Source organism: Haemorhous mexicanus, chromosome 3 (assembly GCF_027477595.1).
Source record: "Haemorhous mexicanus isolate bHaeMex1 chromosome 3, bHaeMex1.pri, whole genome shotgun sequence".
NCBI classification, from domain to species: Eukaryota; Metazoa; Chordata; class Aves; order Passeriformes; family Fringillidae; genus Haemorhous; species Haemorhous mexicanus.
Genome location: NC_082343.1, coordinates 24,588,174 through 24,604,724, shown reverse-complemented (window position 1 = coordinate 24,604,724; position 16,551 = coordinate 24,588,174). Strand labels below are relative to the sequence as shown.

The 16,551-nt window shown below is 41.1% G+C and overlaps 1 protein-coding gene across 13 annotated transcripts in view; it reads left to right on the top strand.

The window, feature by feature from the left end:
• TRERF1 (transcriptional regulating factor 1) overlaps positions 1-16,551 on the top strand; it is a 100,491-nt gene that overhangs the window by 79,632 nt on the left and 4,308 nt on the right. For 8 of the 13 annotated variants that reach the window (XM_059841118.1, XM_059841123.1, XM_059841119.1 and 5 more), the window contains 11 exons: positions 322-371; positions 1,114-1,267; positions 2,174-2,422; positions 5,855-6,221; positions 6,767-6,827; positions 7,550-7,689; positions 8,386-8,489; positions 9,692-9,767; positions 14,533-14,621; positions 15,456-15,569; positions 16,257-16,445. In XM_059841118.1, coding sequence (XP_059697101.1) covers positions 322-371; positions 1,114-1,267; positions 2,174-2,422; positions 5,855-6,221; positions 6,767-6,827; positions 7,550-7,689; positions 8,386-8,489; positions 9,692-9,767; positions 14,533-14,621; positions 15,456-15,569; positions 16,257-16,445 — 1,593 coding nt within the window. The remainder of the gene's footprint in view (positions 1-321; positions 372-1,113; positions 1,268-2,173; positions 2,423-5,854; positions 6,222-6,766; positions 6,828-7,549; positions 7,690-8,385; positions 8,490-9,691; positions 9,768-14,532; positions 14,622-15,455; positions 15,570-16,256; positions 16,446-16,551) is intronic. The other 5 variants (XM_059841130.1, XM_059841129.1, XM_059841127.1 and 2 more) reach the window with 5 other exon arrangements.

Genomic DNA, 16,551 nt, shown 5'->3' with positions numbered 1-16,551 from the left:
GCAGTTAGAACAAAGCCTGCCTGCTCATTTTTCAACACTGCAGGCTCAGTTCAGGAGCAGTTAGTCAATTCTGTTTCCAAAAGTAGTGCTTCTGGGTCAAAGCAAAGGCTTCAAACAGCAGGTGAGTGAAGTAAACTTGAACTAGCAGTGCTCACAGGGGCAGATTTGATGTCTGTCTCTCAACTCAGAGGCTTTTTAATAGTAGTAAAATAGTATGTAAAATGCAGACTTAATGCTGTGAGTACCTTCATTTACACAATATTTCCTGAAAAATTATTTTCTCAACTCTTTCCTCTCTTTTCCATTCTCCTGTTTTGAAAGCAGGTGCAACTGTCAGATGGCAGACTGCAGCCACTGTCCCCAGAACAAAGGTATTTTTAAAAGACTCTTTTTGTCTTTCTAATAAAAGATGAGAAATGCAAAAGAGATCTGTATTTAGAGGGAAAAGCATACAGTCTGGGTGTGTAATAATTGTTGCTCTTCTAGAAGCACCTTTAGTTTTGTGCTTTCTGATTTTTAAGTTTGTATGATTTTCAGCATCCCACCCATAGCAATAGACTCAAACAAATACTTTCTTTATATTAAAAAAAAAAAAAAAAAAAAAAAAGGAAGGAAACTAAAGAAAAACCAAAAGCAAGGGAGCTCCAGTGTTGCGTTTATAAGAAAAGGGCTGCTGTATGGTCTGGATTTGTATCTTTGGCAGCAGAGATCTTCTGTTTGTTTCTTAAGGTCTCACCTCTGAAGGGCCAAGGGGTCCATCACAGTGGTTGCCTACCATAAATTAGAGGCATTGTGTTCGAGTACTTGTTAATTGCTGTCACAGGTGGGGAAATGCAGGTCTCTCATGGTAGATCTCATGGATCTCAGATTTTCTGTATTGATGAGCATGTCCTGCTCAAAACTTCCCTTTTCCCCATCTTGGAAGCAGCTGATCTAGGTTATTTGCCACATATTCCACAGCAGTCACCACGTTCTTACTTGTGACTTCATTACCATCTAGCTGTATAATTTTATTAACTTCCTTGATTAACAAAGCTCCCTCTGCAACAAAGGGAACATGCCAAACTAATGTTTTTTCTTCTGTTCCATGCTTTAAAACAATGAAAATAAAAATAGTGGCCAGAACAGAGAAACACTTCCTGAGAGAGCTGATGCGAAGAACAAGCTAATGTGTTCAATATGCTTGAAGGAATTTAAGAGTTTGCCTGCTCTAAATGGTCACATGAGGTCACACGGAGGAGTAAGAGCATCTCCTAACTTCAAACAGGTAGAAGTCCATTTGACTTCAGTATTTGGCACAGTCCTTTTGTGTTGATGTTTGCTTGCTTTGCCATGCTTTGCTTTGCTGTCAGAACTTGTTCTTCTCAGCACTGTTTTGTTATGTCATACCCCATGGAAGTAGAAGTGCACATAATTCTGTTAGTTTGTAGGCCAGAAGTCTTGTTTTGAAGACAGAGGCAGTGGTGGAGGACAGATCAGTGTCTGTCCTTCTCTGTTTCTCTGCACGTTACAGAACACCCTACCAAATCACGTCAGGAATGTCTAATTTTTTTCCTCCTCATGTTTGTTTATTATATTAGAAATACCAGGAACATCAAGTCTTCCTTATTTTCATTTGAACTACTTGGATGACTAAGGAATATTTCTTGGAAGCCTTCCCAGGCTTTAACTGGAGGAGCAGAATTGTTGAATTTTTGACAGCTTTCTTCCAAAGTGTTTTAGTTGTAATAGGTATCAACAAATACCAAACCAAAAATGTGTTTGAGTTGTTCTGCATAAAAATAACTTGCCCTGTCAGTCAGTCTTTATCCTGATATTTTAGAAATTCTGTCCTAACAGGGTATACCATAGGAGGGCAAAAAGCTACCAGAGTTCCAGAGTTTGTGCTTCTGTGTTTGTAGCGATAAAAAGAGACACCTTTGTCTCCCCTCCTGCAAGTTACCTTGCAGAGATGCTGCAGGTGATTATTTGTCACCAAGGCTGAATCCCACGTAGGAGTCACAAGTAACCTTCCGACCTCATTTGAGGCAAAGCAAGAGTCCCAGGAAGGAACACTGTCGTGTGTTTTGTAACCCCGGCCACTTCTTTTCAGCCACGGTGCACACCTTGCGTGGTGCATCGATCCAGAGCAGCGCTCCCTCCCTGGGCTGAAAGCCTTTAATTGTCTGTGCAGGATGAAGGAGAGAAACCACCCCAGCAGCCGCTGTCTAAAGAGGTGGATGGCCTCGCGCCCATCGTCATGCCAGTGTCTGTCCCTGTAAAGCTTCTGTCACCTGAGCCCAGCACGCAGCCCTCTGCCAGCAGTGCCACAGTCACAGACAAGCCTGCCAACTCTGTGTCAGATGACGAGATGCCCGTTCTCGTGAAGATGACTTACTCTCCACCGTGCAGTCCAAAAGTGGCCAACCCCTGCTCATCCTCTGTGAGTGCTGTGTTTCTTGCCACTAACTGTCCTGTGCTTGTTAAATCCCTTTGCTTGTAGTGCTGCTACTTTTTAAACCATCTGTATTTTAGAATATTTTCTGGAATCTTTATGATTCCTAATAAATAAAAAAAGTCCTGTAGCATCAGAGCATTTCTTCTTCAATCATCTAAAAATATTAATTTTCCTTTGCTGAGGAATCAAGATCTCAGTTGAAAACAAAGAATTTGAAATTGGAATGTGATATTCTTTCATCCCACTAGAACAAAGGGATTTACTATCTTTTTACTGGTTTTGTTTTTTCCTTTTCAGGCTGCTTCATTGTTACGTTATTGCTTAAAATCGGCAGTTTTATTTCTTCCTGTTTTCTGAAGTCAGATATATGTGCTTCTCATTTCAGCCAAAGAGAGTGCAGTGCTTAGAGTGTGTGCTCTAAGCAGTATGAAACTCGGAGTTCTGCAGTGAAGTAATTTTTTCCCTTTCTCCCTGCATGCATCACCTCTAAGGGTTAATCACTGGGATTTCTGATACAGAAAAATAGCTCTGGTTAGTGCTTACATTTCCCTTATAAAACTGAAATGGTCAGGCAGCACGAGGAATTGATGAGTGCTTGAATGAGATGTGAGAATGCTCATTATTATTTTCCTGAAGGAGTCCTGAAGCAAGCAATATTTATTTCGTGTTCCGGTGCAGAAATGGATTCTGCTCATTCTTTCAAATCCATTTTGGCAGACTACGCCATGATAAGGGATTACTGGGGAGTATAAGTACTGTATGGTATTATCTGTACCATGCAGAGAAATATCCTTGTGATATTTTTGATTTTCCTTCTCCATGTGAGGCTGATGGACAAATGAGGAATCAGCATTATACCAGCATGGGTGACTCCTTACAATATTCACTCCTGACTCTTCCTTCAGACAAATCCACTAATTTTAAATATATATAATATATACATGTGCATATAAAATCTTTCCTCTTTTCCTTTAAGACAGAGGTTTTACATATAAACTTCCACTTTACTGTGAAAGCTGTCATTTCGCAATATTTAGTAACTCAGCAGTAGAATTCTTCATTTCTATTTCTAGTTCCACTAAAGAATAGGGACAGTCTTTTTTGAATCCTCAAGTTCTGAGTGGGAGATCTTCTCTAGAGACACCAGAGTAGGTGGCTTGGACTTGTGTATTTCTGCGACATATATAAAGTGACTGTGATTAAATCTGCCAGTGTTTGGCAAAATGCGCATTCATTCCTTCAAAATTATGCTTGTGGGTCTTTGTTATTGCCCAAGCAAACCAAACTCACTCAGTTCCCTCTCTGGACCCTATCTTTTTTATAAGCAGTAGCATTGGAAACATTAAAAGATCAAAAGATCCACAGTTTCCTCCTCTTCTGTAAAGAGATTGTGCCATTGGAGAGGGATTTTTTTTTTAATACCGAAGAACTGAAGCTGTGTTGCATTTATTTATGCTGTGCTTTGAGCTGGCCAGAAAAGCTCCCACAAAACTCAAGGAATCAGTAAAACGAAATAGTGAAAAGGAACTAAACATTTAGCAAGGCTACAGGATGGTGAGCTGAGGCTAGCAGTCATGTGACATCCATCAGGATCTGTCCAGAGTGGATCTATCAAGGTGCAGCAGCAGGGCCCAAAAGTATGCATTCTGTCTTGGATAATGGGAATCAGTTACTAGAACTTCAGAAAAGTAGGGTGGTTCTTCAGGGGTGGTAGTGCACTGAGAGCCCATGGACACCACTATCTCCTTCACTGCTCAATGTGACCTTTTCTGAAAGCAGTGTTGGCATGGGTATGCTCTAGGTGAAGCCGTGTAGGAGATGGAGGTGTTTGGGATTTCTAAGATGTTGCATTGGTTTGCTTTACAGTTGTGAGAAAGGAGTACCAGCTCTTTCACACTTGGAGAGCAGAACAGAATGAGCCCTTAATCAAAGACATGGCCTGCTGGGTCTCTTTTTTAGATTTTGGGTTGTTTGGGTTTTTTCCCTCGAGTTTAGGGTTTTTCCCCCTTTCTCCTGTATGAACACTTAATATTCACCATCTTGATGGACTTCATCTGTCATTACGGGTAGCTTTCACTGTTCTGAATGTCCATTATCAAAAAAATCCTCTGCAAAGCTGCATTTTCTTCCCTGCAAAACCAAAACCCTTCCAAAACTAAATTTTTTTTACAGAGAAAAAAATGTCAACAGCTGTTGGAGAGGATGCAGCCATGATCTAACAAAGAGGACAGGACCTCTGTAATCAAAAACATTTCCTCAAGCTGGAACTTATTAACATAAGGGATAAAGGGTGACAGTGCTAATGCTTGTTTAACATGATTTTTATTGGGTGAATGTGATTCTCAAGAACCACCCATGGTATAAAGACATATGTTGTCTAAACATACATTGTAGTAATTTGCTTTACATAGTATTATAATTTACTAGATGATGCAGATGTTCTGGAGTAACGCTGTCAGAATTTTCTTCTGCTTCCCAAATTTATTCTAAAGATGGCCTACAGCCTAAGTACCTAAAAGCAGTACATTTAATAATCTTGTGTTCATCTACCAACTTCTGTGTGTTCTTAAAGCAAAACCTGAAGACCTGTTTCTTCCTACCTTATCCCCATTCCCCAAGAAATCCAGATTCCAGGTTTGCATAAATTCTGTGCCTTCTGCTTCTGTATACTCGAGGGATTTGTTATTAAATTATTTTTAACATTCAAATTCTAGAAGTCTGGGCATGGTAGCAGTGTGTGAATTTCCCAAGTGGTCATCTACTACCCTTTTTTCTCCAAGGAAGCAGGAGAGAGTTAAGTTCAAGATTTGTTGCAGCTGGACTGTAATCAAGCTGATGGGAATGTAGTGATAAGAGGCAAAGAATTTGAATTTATTACATTTTTCTTCCTTTCCTGCTGCTGAGTACTGCAGTAATTTCACTGAGCTCATGTGTCCTTCCTGGTCTCACTAAATAAATGCATTAGAAAACCTCTCATATAAAGTTTCTAGTAAACTGTGCCTGGGTAATGAAGTATCTCCCACCAGCCTGTGTGCATGTTCAGTGCAAATAGAAGTGCCCAGAGTGTCTGGGTAGCGAGGAAGAAGGGTGTGGGAGACTTGTGGTCTGGGAGAGGAGTTCTCTGCATTTTCATAAGTTGACAGCAGCCTCTCCATGTCTGCCTCTGTGGGTCAGCCCTGCCTTGACCCAGAGGCCTTGCTGCTGGAGGTGAAGGGTAATTTGTCCTGGTTTTTCTCACTCTTTTCAGGTTTCTGTGTAGTGCCAGGTACTGCACTGCCCAGGGTTATTATAGTGGTACCTGAATAACTGCCTGGTGGTAACAGCTTTTCTGTGGCCATTGCCCAGAGCTGTAGAGAATTGTGTGCAGACCACATTTAAGCATGCCTGAATGATAAAATTCTCTGTGCTTTCATTTAGGAAGCTAGCAAAAAACCTCATCCAAGTGCTGTAAAATCGGAAGAGAACTTCAAACCGTTGCAGGACAAGAAGAAGTATCGGCACAGACCCGAACCTCTCTTCATACCTCCTCCTTCCTTCAACCTCAGCATGTCCCACTCGGGTGCCACTCTGTACCAGAGCCAGCTTCGCTCTCCCCGCGTTCTGGGAGATCACCTGCTGGACCACACACACGAGCTGCCCCCCTACACTCCGCCGCCCATGCTCAGTCCCGTCCGGCAAGGCTCTGGTCTCTTCAGCAGCGTTCTCACTTCCCACAGCACATCCCACGCTCAGCTGCCACTTACTCCACTGACACCCACTCCACGGGTGCTCCTGTGTCGGTCTAGTAAGTATTGCATTTCCAGAGCAGCAGTACAAAGGAGGAACTACTGTCCTCTCTTCTCCTGTCACCACACTGATGGGGTTTGTGTCTGCTCACAGGCATGACCAGTTCTGCTACTTCACAGGAAAAGTCCATTTTAGTGGCAGTTTTGCCTTGGAGTTTGCAAAGTTAAGGCATAAACAGTGAGGCTGTGATCATTCCATGTGTTCTGCCTCAAGAAAGGATCACATTGCCTCTCATTGCATCTGGGCCTTCTGAAGTGGAAGTAAAAGACCTAGTTTGAGACATGGGGTTCGTGTTAAGTATTTTTTGTTCAGTACTTCACAAGAAAAGGTGTGTAATCACTCAGAATCAGGGCAGTAGAAACCTCTGTGAATTCAGACATTTCTATTACCTATAAAAATTTAGACTGTTTCTAAGTGTCAATAAAGGGTCGTTTTTGCATCATAGACTGGAGTAATGTTGGCGTTAGTAGAGAGGTGGCAGTGCAGCCTGGGAGGGTCACCGGCAGCAAAACAGCAATACTCAAATTCCAATCTCTGTTTCAGATAGTATTGATGGAAGTGTCATTCCAGTGACGCCTGGGCCTGGAGAACAGACTGTTGAACCGTAAGAAAAACAATATTTTTTGTCATCGCTTTTATAGATTAGCTCCAACCTAGACCCCGTGGCCTGAAGTGTTTTGAACCAGGCAGGAAGTATTCAACTGCCTGAAATCATGTTGGGTTGGATGCATTTAATATTTTGGTGGATGGTGGCTAAGGACATTTGGAGCAAAGTGGCTGTGGAAAATTTAGGTGTCGTGGCTCAAAGTTAGTGATGGCTGGTAAGAGTGCTGTGAGGAAAATGTGCCAATCCAGTACTCTTGCTTTTGTAGATATATTGTAAAAGTGGAGCTTTGGAGTGGTGGTGTTACCTGGTAGGTTCCCCATGGCAAAGTGCAAACAGGGTTGTCCTTCAGCAGTAATGGCTCTTTTTGCTCTCTGCTGAAGAGTACCATCCTCTGTGGAACAGAAATTTGCTGTTTCTGATGTCTGGCCTCTTTGCTAGTCATGCATATAAATTAGCTTGCGTTGTCCCTAAGGTACGATGTCTCAGTATGGCTCAAATTGCATATTGAAATTTTTGTTTTTCCCCAAGAGATCAGTTCTCTCTAGTATTCAAAATACTTATCCCACTGGGAGTAAAGCATTGCGTAAAGCAATCTGACACAATTTCCTGCCACTTCAGTGCAATAAAAGTTTGTTGGAAATAAAGTGAACGCTATTCTGACTTTTGTATTTTCTACACATTGTGTAGTTGAATACTTATTTATTTATTCTTCCTTACAGGCGAATCAATATTGGGTCCAGGTTCCAGGCTGATATTCCTGAGCTGCAGGACAGATTGCTAATGGAGAAAGATGTGCACAATGCTACTTTGGTTTGGAAACCATGGCCAGAACTGGAGAACAAAGTTTTCCAACAAAGAGGTATAATGATTTGCCTTTTTAGAAGTTCCTACGTCAGCCTGTGCCTGTTGAAGAAATACACATTGATTTCTCGTGTCTGTACTGAACAAAATGTTCAAGAGAATATTAATTGCTGAGAGTACAGAGCAAGAGACTAGAACTACATGGTATAGGTTCAGAGCAACAGCATTATATGGTGGCATTTAAAGGGAAGTCTGGATGAATGGTTTTCTGGCAGCCAAGGGGGAAAGGTCATTGCTGGGTACTGAACTGCCTGCTAAAGGCAGCTGAGAGGCAGCTGATGTATCCTGGGCCTGTCCTGTGACCATAGCTGACAGGAAATGTGGCAGGCTTGGTGGGTTTTACCAGTCCTGAGCAGAATTTTTTCCTGCTTCTAATATGTTATATCTTCATTCTGTTTCTCCACCCTGGCTGGAGCCTTCTTGGCACAGCAATGTCACTGGTGTGTGCAAGTCATTGCCTCACAGGCAGATCTCTGGCTCTGGAGTAGCCTGTCCCATCCCAAGGATGGGCTCCGTTACATCCTCTCCTCAGTGATCCTAAAACAAGTAGATGAGATGTTGAGGAGAAAAAGTGTGAAAGAATCTGCTGCCCTGAACTATGTAGTCTTTGAGGGGCATTACAGAATCATTGGCTCCAGATGTTTGACTGACAGGCTACTGTATTAGCAGTAAAATGTTGACTTGTTTCTGACAGTGGAAGACCTTTTAAATATGAGCTGTTCCAGTGTGTTACCTGGTGGAGGAACTAACTCAGAATACGCTTTGCACTCTCTCTTTGAAGCAAAAGGAGATATTATGGTAAGATAAAAAAGCTGAAAGGGGAGATATGATCCTCTTCTGCAGATAAATTAGCATGCTTTATTAAATGGATTTAGATATGGTTATATAAAAAAGATTTCTGATTGATTTGAAATGATGCTTTAAACATCCTGTAACATTTTTGGGGAATGACTTTTCCCTTTATTCTCTAATAAATTTAAATTTCAAAGCAGTGCCTCTCTGAAGGCTTACTGTATATTTCATATAGATAAGATTACTTAGTTTATAGCCTTGGGGCTTTGAATGTCTCCCAGTGCTTGCTCCAGCCCTGATATTTCACGGGCTTTATATTTGGTCACAGAGAGCTTAGTCCTCTTCTAGCCCTTACAAAAAAAAAAAAAACCAACCTTTTTTTGGAGCAGCAATCACATCTACTTATTTGTTCAGAACTGTGAGGTAATTGAACACAGTTCTTATATAAATAATGCATTTCAAATATTTGCATTAGTTTAGTGATGGGAATGTTATTAACTAAGGCAAAACATCCATTTTACCCAGTGTTAGGGGAAGGCAAGGCCCCTTGCACCAGTTCCTGGAAAGCCAATATAAAACCAAATGCAACAAAACATGGGGGTGGAATGAGTCTCACTGGATTGGCTAATACAGTGGGTTTTAGCTTGTGTCCCAGTTTCCTTGGGCCCTGTATCTGAGAGGTCTGAGAATGTCAGGATGTGGAATTTGCTTTACAGAGAGTATGCATTTTCAGGGGAAAAAAAATTAGGGATCCATAAATCCTTTGTTTTCCTGATCTGAAGGACGATTAGCTATATTTGCAGTCATTCTTGACAGATGTTGACTTACACAGATATTCTAAAATATTTTATGCTATAAATATTAATGCTGTCAAACCAACCATTAAATATTCGTATTAATTAACACTGTCAAGTCAAACACTATAAATGTATTTGTTTGTGGCAAGCAGAAGGGAGGGAAGGAGCTGGAAGTTGCTAAGTAATAGTCACATTTGTGCTCATTAAGGCAGGACAGGTGCACATTAGATGCTCTTCTGTGAGGTACAGTATTAATGGGCCTTGGAGTAATTTGATGTGATTTTATATGACAGGAAAGAGAAAAGGGAGAAAATTAATTCATATTCTCATACCAAATAGTCTTCTAAATGCAGTTTTGTGCCACAGCTGATTGCTTTCCCTAATTCTGTTTTTCCCTGCTTTTTCATTTAGGTTGCTCTTGAAAAGCTGCTGTTGAGAAAGCCAGTGAGGTTGAAGTGTCATCCTTTGTCAAATTACCACTATGCTGGTAGGTTTCCTTGTGATCTTTCTATCTGTTCCACAGTCCAAGCCTGGCATCCCAGGCTGGAGCATGGGATCACGTTGCACTCTCTGCTGTCTGCTGCAGGGATGGCAGCATTTAATAGAGATGATGTGGGCAGTTCCAAGGGTACTCCCAGAGCTGTTTGTTGCAAGTTTAGCAGTTTTATACATGACTGACAATGTACAGAAGCTTTGCATCCGTGTTGCTGTGGAGGATTCTACGGATTTAAAACTGCCTCGAGTGTTTTTTTTTCTCTTTTAAACTGAAATTTAACAATTTCATCTCCTTTTAAAACTGCTGCTATTTGTAATTTATAATTTAGTGTCATTAGTGTCTTAATTTTCTGGTACATAAGCAATCTACCATCCTGCCTGCTTCTTCCGAGGTGATGGTGCACAATAAATGAATATGATAATTACAAGTATCCTTTCAAAGAGGCAGTGCTGTAACTCTCACTAGGATCTTAGTGCTGCTTACAGAGCCTCTGTGTGGGGATCTAGTCAAAAAAGTCTGAGTTGGTGTGAAATACAAATGTGTTGTTAAGCCTCTGGACTTCAGTTGTGTCACCTGAGCAGAGATGGCAAATGTCTCGCCTCTGCAGCCCCCCATGCTATTGCTTAATGCTTTGTAGTGGCTGACAGCTGCTGAGACACTGAATAGGGTTTTGCATAAGACATTTAGAACTTCATTTCCAGTTCAGGCTCAATAAGAAACAAGCCAAGAGTCTCCTGGTGGTCAGTCAGTCACAGTGTCCAAGGTCATGTACTCAGTTCAGTTACAGTCACTGTGCAAGGTAAGTATAGAAGCAGTTTGCTTCCTGGCTGTAGCAGCCCACTGGAAGAAAGACTTCCAAGTAACAAGAAGTCTTTGTAAAGCAGCTCCTTAAGCCCTTGACCTGAGAACAAAAACAGAAACATGTTTGATAGTAGCTGATAATGAATAAATGTGAACGTCAGGTTTTCAGTTTTGTCTGAGGGAGGTGCTTGGTGCCTGTGGTAGCAGCTGTGTTGCAGCCCAAAGGGTGGACATGGGAATGGATGGGGAAGGAGGACATCAGCCAGGAACTTCGATCAGGGTCTCTTGCTGGAAGAGATGACACCAAATATGTGTGAGACAGTTCAAGGGCATGAGAGCAGGAAGATGAGGAGACATCCCACAGCCTCTTCATCAGTAAACAATCTAATTAGCAGAGCAGATAAGAAATTTCTGTCTGTGTGGCAGAAGAAGAACAGTCTTTACTAAAGCAACTTCACAGTAGTTGCGAAAATAATTCATTGGATTCAGGGAGGAGCCAAGAGACTGGTTTTTTGATCTTTCACATGAGATGATGCTAATCCTTGGTAAATAGCACTGAGACCTTGTGGACACCTTTGAATCCCTGTTTCTTAAGCAGGAAAGAAAGTTTGATTGTGCTTATCACAGCACAAAATAAAATCTCACCAGTCTGGATCCAGGTGCCATAAAATAACAAGACAAAGCACTACTTTCTAATGCTTTTGCATGCAACATGTGATTGCAGCTTATATTGACAGCATTGCTCTAGCACTGTGCAGCAGCTCTTGAATAACAGTTTATTTGTGATTGATATTCAGCCACTCGAGGCATATGAGAATTTTTCACAATCTAGTCCATGAATAGCTTTAATGTGACTTCAAGTGGCATCAGTTTGGGATAACTTCATGTTTTCTCCTCCATACTCAGAAATCATGGCTCTCAGGCTTGCCACATTTAAACGTGGAATACATTGAAACAAAGCATGCTACTCGCTCATGAGAGTTAACTCATTAGAATACCACAAACAACAGATACTCAAGCTCATCCTTAGCATTGCCTTTGAATGAGGGTACAGGCTCACCTTTGAAACTTGTTGGCTTGTGAAGGAAGCCACTTGTAACTCTTGAGGATTTTCTGGTGTGTGCCAAGAGAGCTGGACATGCTGACCCAGGGCTCCTTGGAAGAACACCCTAATCTCTGTCCTAACACTTTGCCATCTGTCAGGATGGTGTTTAGGAAGAGAGAGGGAGGACATACCTGATACATGAGGCCCACTTTTGCAAACACTTGAATTGTTCTCCTTTGAATAGTGGAGTTTCTCAGGTCTGAAGTTCTGCAGTGAGAACTCCAGGAGAGATGGTCTCTGATGTAGGGAACTTCAGGCAGTCTGGAAGCTTCTTGTATGTGCTGTGACAGGGTTGTGGGTCAGACCCAGCATATGTTGTGCAAAGTGGATTTCAGCTACCTCTCCATGGGGCTCCCTGGGTGTACATGTAGCCCCCTTGAAACCCACAAGTTGGGCCCAAAGCACTAAAATGAGTAGAAGATATTTAATGTCAGTTAAATATGTCAGTTTAATGTCAGTGCAAAAACAGTATGGCAGGTAAAACAAAATGTAGAATAAATATCTAAACATAAAGACCAGCTTTAAAATTTGATCAGTATTCTAAAGCCCCAAATTCTTTTTGCTGCATTGCAGATCTCTCTCTATGCACGTTCTCTATATCTCCCTCAAGCTAACAAGAGCAAAAGTGGTTTCCCAGCAACCAGAGTTAAAAACAGCTTTTCTTCTGTTTCTTTTCCTACACAGGATTTATTCTATTAATTAGGTTACTTCCAATTAACCCGCATAATCTTATAAGGGTCTCTGCTAATACCACAGCTATTGGGGAAAGTATGCAAGGCCCAAATATTCTATAGGTACACAATAAAATTAGTTCATGGAAATGATTCCATGTTATTATTTTTATTGTGTTGTCTTTTTTGGAGGGGGGGGGGTTAGAAGCGAGAGAGCAGAATGACTAGGAAAAAAGAAAATCTCTTCCATGTTGTCATGCTTTTTAAAAGTTATGTTTTGGCATAATAGAGTAGCCTCCTGGACTGAATGAGTGCATTTACCCCTGCACAAAGGGAGGGTAAATGCTCATGACTGACAGCTTGTGTAAGAAGGCAATGATGCTGGTTCTGGGTGGGAAAAGATGGAAAGGCAGTGTGTCAGCAGAAAGATCTCTGGGTGATAACAGAATAAGTAAAACTCATGGCTTGAAGCCAGTGCCTTTCTCTGATGCTTAAGAGAGTTTTAAGTGTAAATCTCTGTGGAAATAACTAATGCATGCTTATATCCAGTACTGGAAGAGCCTACAGAAAACAGGTTGCAGAAAAGTTAATTTTGTAGTTTTCATCATAAAAAAGAGTGGTGAGATACCTGCTCTGAGCTTGTAAGCCTGGAAGCTGATGCTGAAAAACAAAACATTTGCAGTTAATAATATTGCTGTTTTTTAAGATAAAAGTAACTTGTAGAGTTCAATACCATTTGTGGTGCCAAGACCCAGGTTGATTGAAATCAGTGCAGAGGCAAGCATTTCTATGGAGAGTAGTAACATTGACAGGAATATGAGGGATTTCTTTTCATGAAAGTATTAGATGTTTCAAAAATTGTCAGACTGAAGTAGATTCTTCTCATGGTGTAAGTAATTTCAAAGGCATCCACTTTATGACTCCTTGCATATCCTTCCTTTAATGTATGTAATGCTGCCCACTCCTAACAAACAGAACATTGCTTTGATGCAGCACAGCAATCCTATGTTCCTTCTGTTTGCTTAATACTGAGAAAGCATAAATTCAGTTCAATTTAAATGTTGATTTCACATTTTCATGGGCAGTTAGGCCAGGGGACCAAACACAGAATAACAATATTCAGTTTTATATACAGCTTCCATTAAATGACAAAAACCACTTTGTGCATTTTGCACATTGCTACAGTGTCTACCTGCTTGTGACCTCTGCCACAGAGGATTTAAAGGTCCTGTCCCAAACCATGCAAGTGAAGAGCTGCAAAAGGATCTTACAAAAGGAGAACAAAAGGATATATGAACTTCTGTGTCATCGAATGTAAAGTGGCATACATGGGAATAAAGAATTCAGTCCTTACATAGGAAATCATGAGCTCTGTGGTGGTACTTCTCAATTAGAATAAAAGTTTGGGATTGTAATGCTAGTTCTAAGGAGGTATCAACTGTATTTTACAACAGCTAAAAAACTAATCAAGCATTAAGGGGATAGAAATCATGGTGAGGCCACTTTGAAAGCCTGGATTTTATGTGGACTTCTGTGTGTCTTTCTGGTCCTCTTGTCTTTATAGGAATGTTTTAGTACTGGAAAGGTTCAGTGTGGGACAGCAGTAAGGATCAAAGGTGATAGAAAGGGCACACAATTCTGAATAGCATGGAGGTGATGGTCAAGGTTGAGTTCACTTTCTCCTCCACTTGAAGAATGAAGGGTCATCCAGTGAAACTACTGGGAGACAGGAAACAAAGAAAGGGAGGTGGCTCTTCATGCAGAGGGTCCACTGATCTGTGAAACTCCTTGGCAAAGGATGTTTTGGGTATGAGAAGTTTAATTGGTTGAAGGAAGAGTGGCTCAGCACTTACAAGGGTAGTTACTAAACAAGCAAATTGCAACAGACTCAGGAAATCCCCCATGCCCAACATGGTCAGAGGCTAGGGAAAATTATGGAGAGGCATTTTTATTTGCTTGCCCTGATCTTACTGTTTCCTAGGCAACTTCCTGTCACCACTGCTGGAGACCAAATACTGGTTAGATGGACTTCAGGTCTGAGTTAGTACAGCCATACTTGTATTTGGGTAACAGCAATCATTCCCATGTGCTTGAGACTTCTGGTTCTCATTTCAGACATGGCATCAGCATGAAGGTGGTGAGTTTTTATCGTTCCTAATGATTTCACGTTCTTTTCAAGGCTCTGACAAATGGACACATCAAGAAAGGAGACTGTTCAAAGAGGCATTGTCCACCTACAGCAAAGATTTCATATTTGTACAGAAAATGGTAAGGTTATTTCTGTTCTGTCAATTGCTGGGTTTTTTTTTTCCCTTTTGCTGTATGATGTTCCTCTTCATTTTCCCTTCAGTGTCAGAACAGCTGGTTGCAGGCATAGAGGCAGCGGTGGTTACAAGGACACCAGTAGGAGTGGTGTATTCATTGGTTGTACCTGTGCATTAGATACCAGTAAAAAACTGTTAGAAATAATTAAAAGTTGTTCCTCTTGTTATTACTTGAGAAAGTTTCCACACCTGGAATCAAAATCATGGCATTTTATGTGTGGGACAAGTATGGTTTTCTCTTATCATCTGGGTATTCTCTGGCAGTTTGTTACAAGGTACCAGAGTCACTGGCATTGAGCCTGGTGCCAGGAAGGGTTGAAACCTGTTAATAAAGAGAAAACATGTTTGGGCTTACTTTTCATGTTCTGCCACAAAGCAGAAAAGACAAGTTTATAAATCTCAGGGCACAATACCCTACTTGTTAGCTCAAATGTTGAAAAATATGTGGATTTATGTGAGTCAAGTCTTAATTCCTAGATTTCTCAGTGGTACTGTACAACTGAGCTACAAGACTACATTCTGAGTAATTTTCTGTCTGGAGTTTAGAGAATCACAGAGAAATCTACTGAAGTTGAAAAAATCAATGCAAATTTTACTGGAAAAATATTTTAAAAAGAATTATTCTACAAGAGCATTCCCATTGTAGTCAAACTGCCTTTTTTTTTCCCTCTGTTTGAATGTCTGAGGAATAAAGCCTACCTGTTGGAATATATTAAAATTCTGTTGAATGAAAGCAGAAAATTAAGACAGGACTATTTCTGCAATTCCTTAACTACAGGTGAAGTCTAAGACAGTTGCACAATGTGTGGAATACTACTATACCTGGAAGAAAATCTTGCGTTTGGGACGGAAACACAGAACGCGCTTAGAGAAGAAAAGAGACGAATGCTTGGTAAGTCTAAAGGAAGATGAGAAAGTTTAACACTTGATAATTTTGGTTTGTCCTTTTTTGAGGAGGAGGTTGAATTAGGTGACATAGGTATCTTCCAATAGAAATTAATGCATAACTCTAAATTATGTTCTGTATGAATATTTTGTGACCTCAGCTACCCCAAGATTTGTTTGGCTGGACTGCAACCAGATTAAAGTGCATTATCTAACTGTAGTCCAGGGAAACCTCTGTAAATTATGCTTGTGCCCATGTGTGCTCCTAAAGACTGCTCTAACATTCCAATACAAATACCACTTGGGATGTGTTGGTTTGTGGGTTGGGGTTTCTTTTGGTTGGTCATTTTGGGGTTTTGTTATAGTAGCTTGACTACAAGTACAGCATACATGGCCTTTCTGATGGCAGGAGGACAGCACTGCACCTGGCATCTGCAGATCTTTGGAGCCACAGCTCCATAATACACATGGAGGCTGTCTTGAGCACTGCAGAGAAGCTTTATGGGCTATAGCTTATCCATTATGGGGTGGTAGCTCCAGTAAGACCAGAAGTTCTTTCAGGATGGTAAGAAACAGTGATACTGGGAAGCACACTTGAGTAAACAACATGCCGTTCCAGAACTGTGTATGTCTTAACTATCCAGTGCTGTCTGACCATATTTCTAGTGTTCCTTAATTGCGCTGTCTGTTTTAGACAAGTGGAGAAGAGGAAGTGTTAGAGGAAGATGAGGAGATTGAAGAAGACAGAAAAGAAGAAAGGGAAATGCAGAAGTCACCTGACCCACCAGCAATCTCTCTTGTTGGACCTATAGATCTACCTGCCGTTCAGGGTCTTTCACTGTCTTCATCCTCCTTCATCTGTGAAATGCCAAACTGTGGCGCTGTACGTGAGTTTAGTATACTTAATGGGGAGAGGGTGGTGGTGGTGGTCGTATGTGTAAACTAGTGAATTTGATTTTGACTCTTTTAATTCTCACCCCACAAAATAG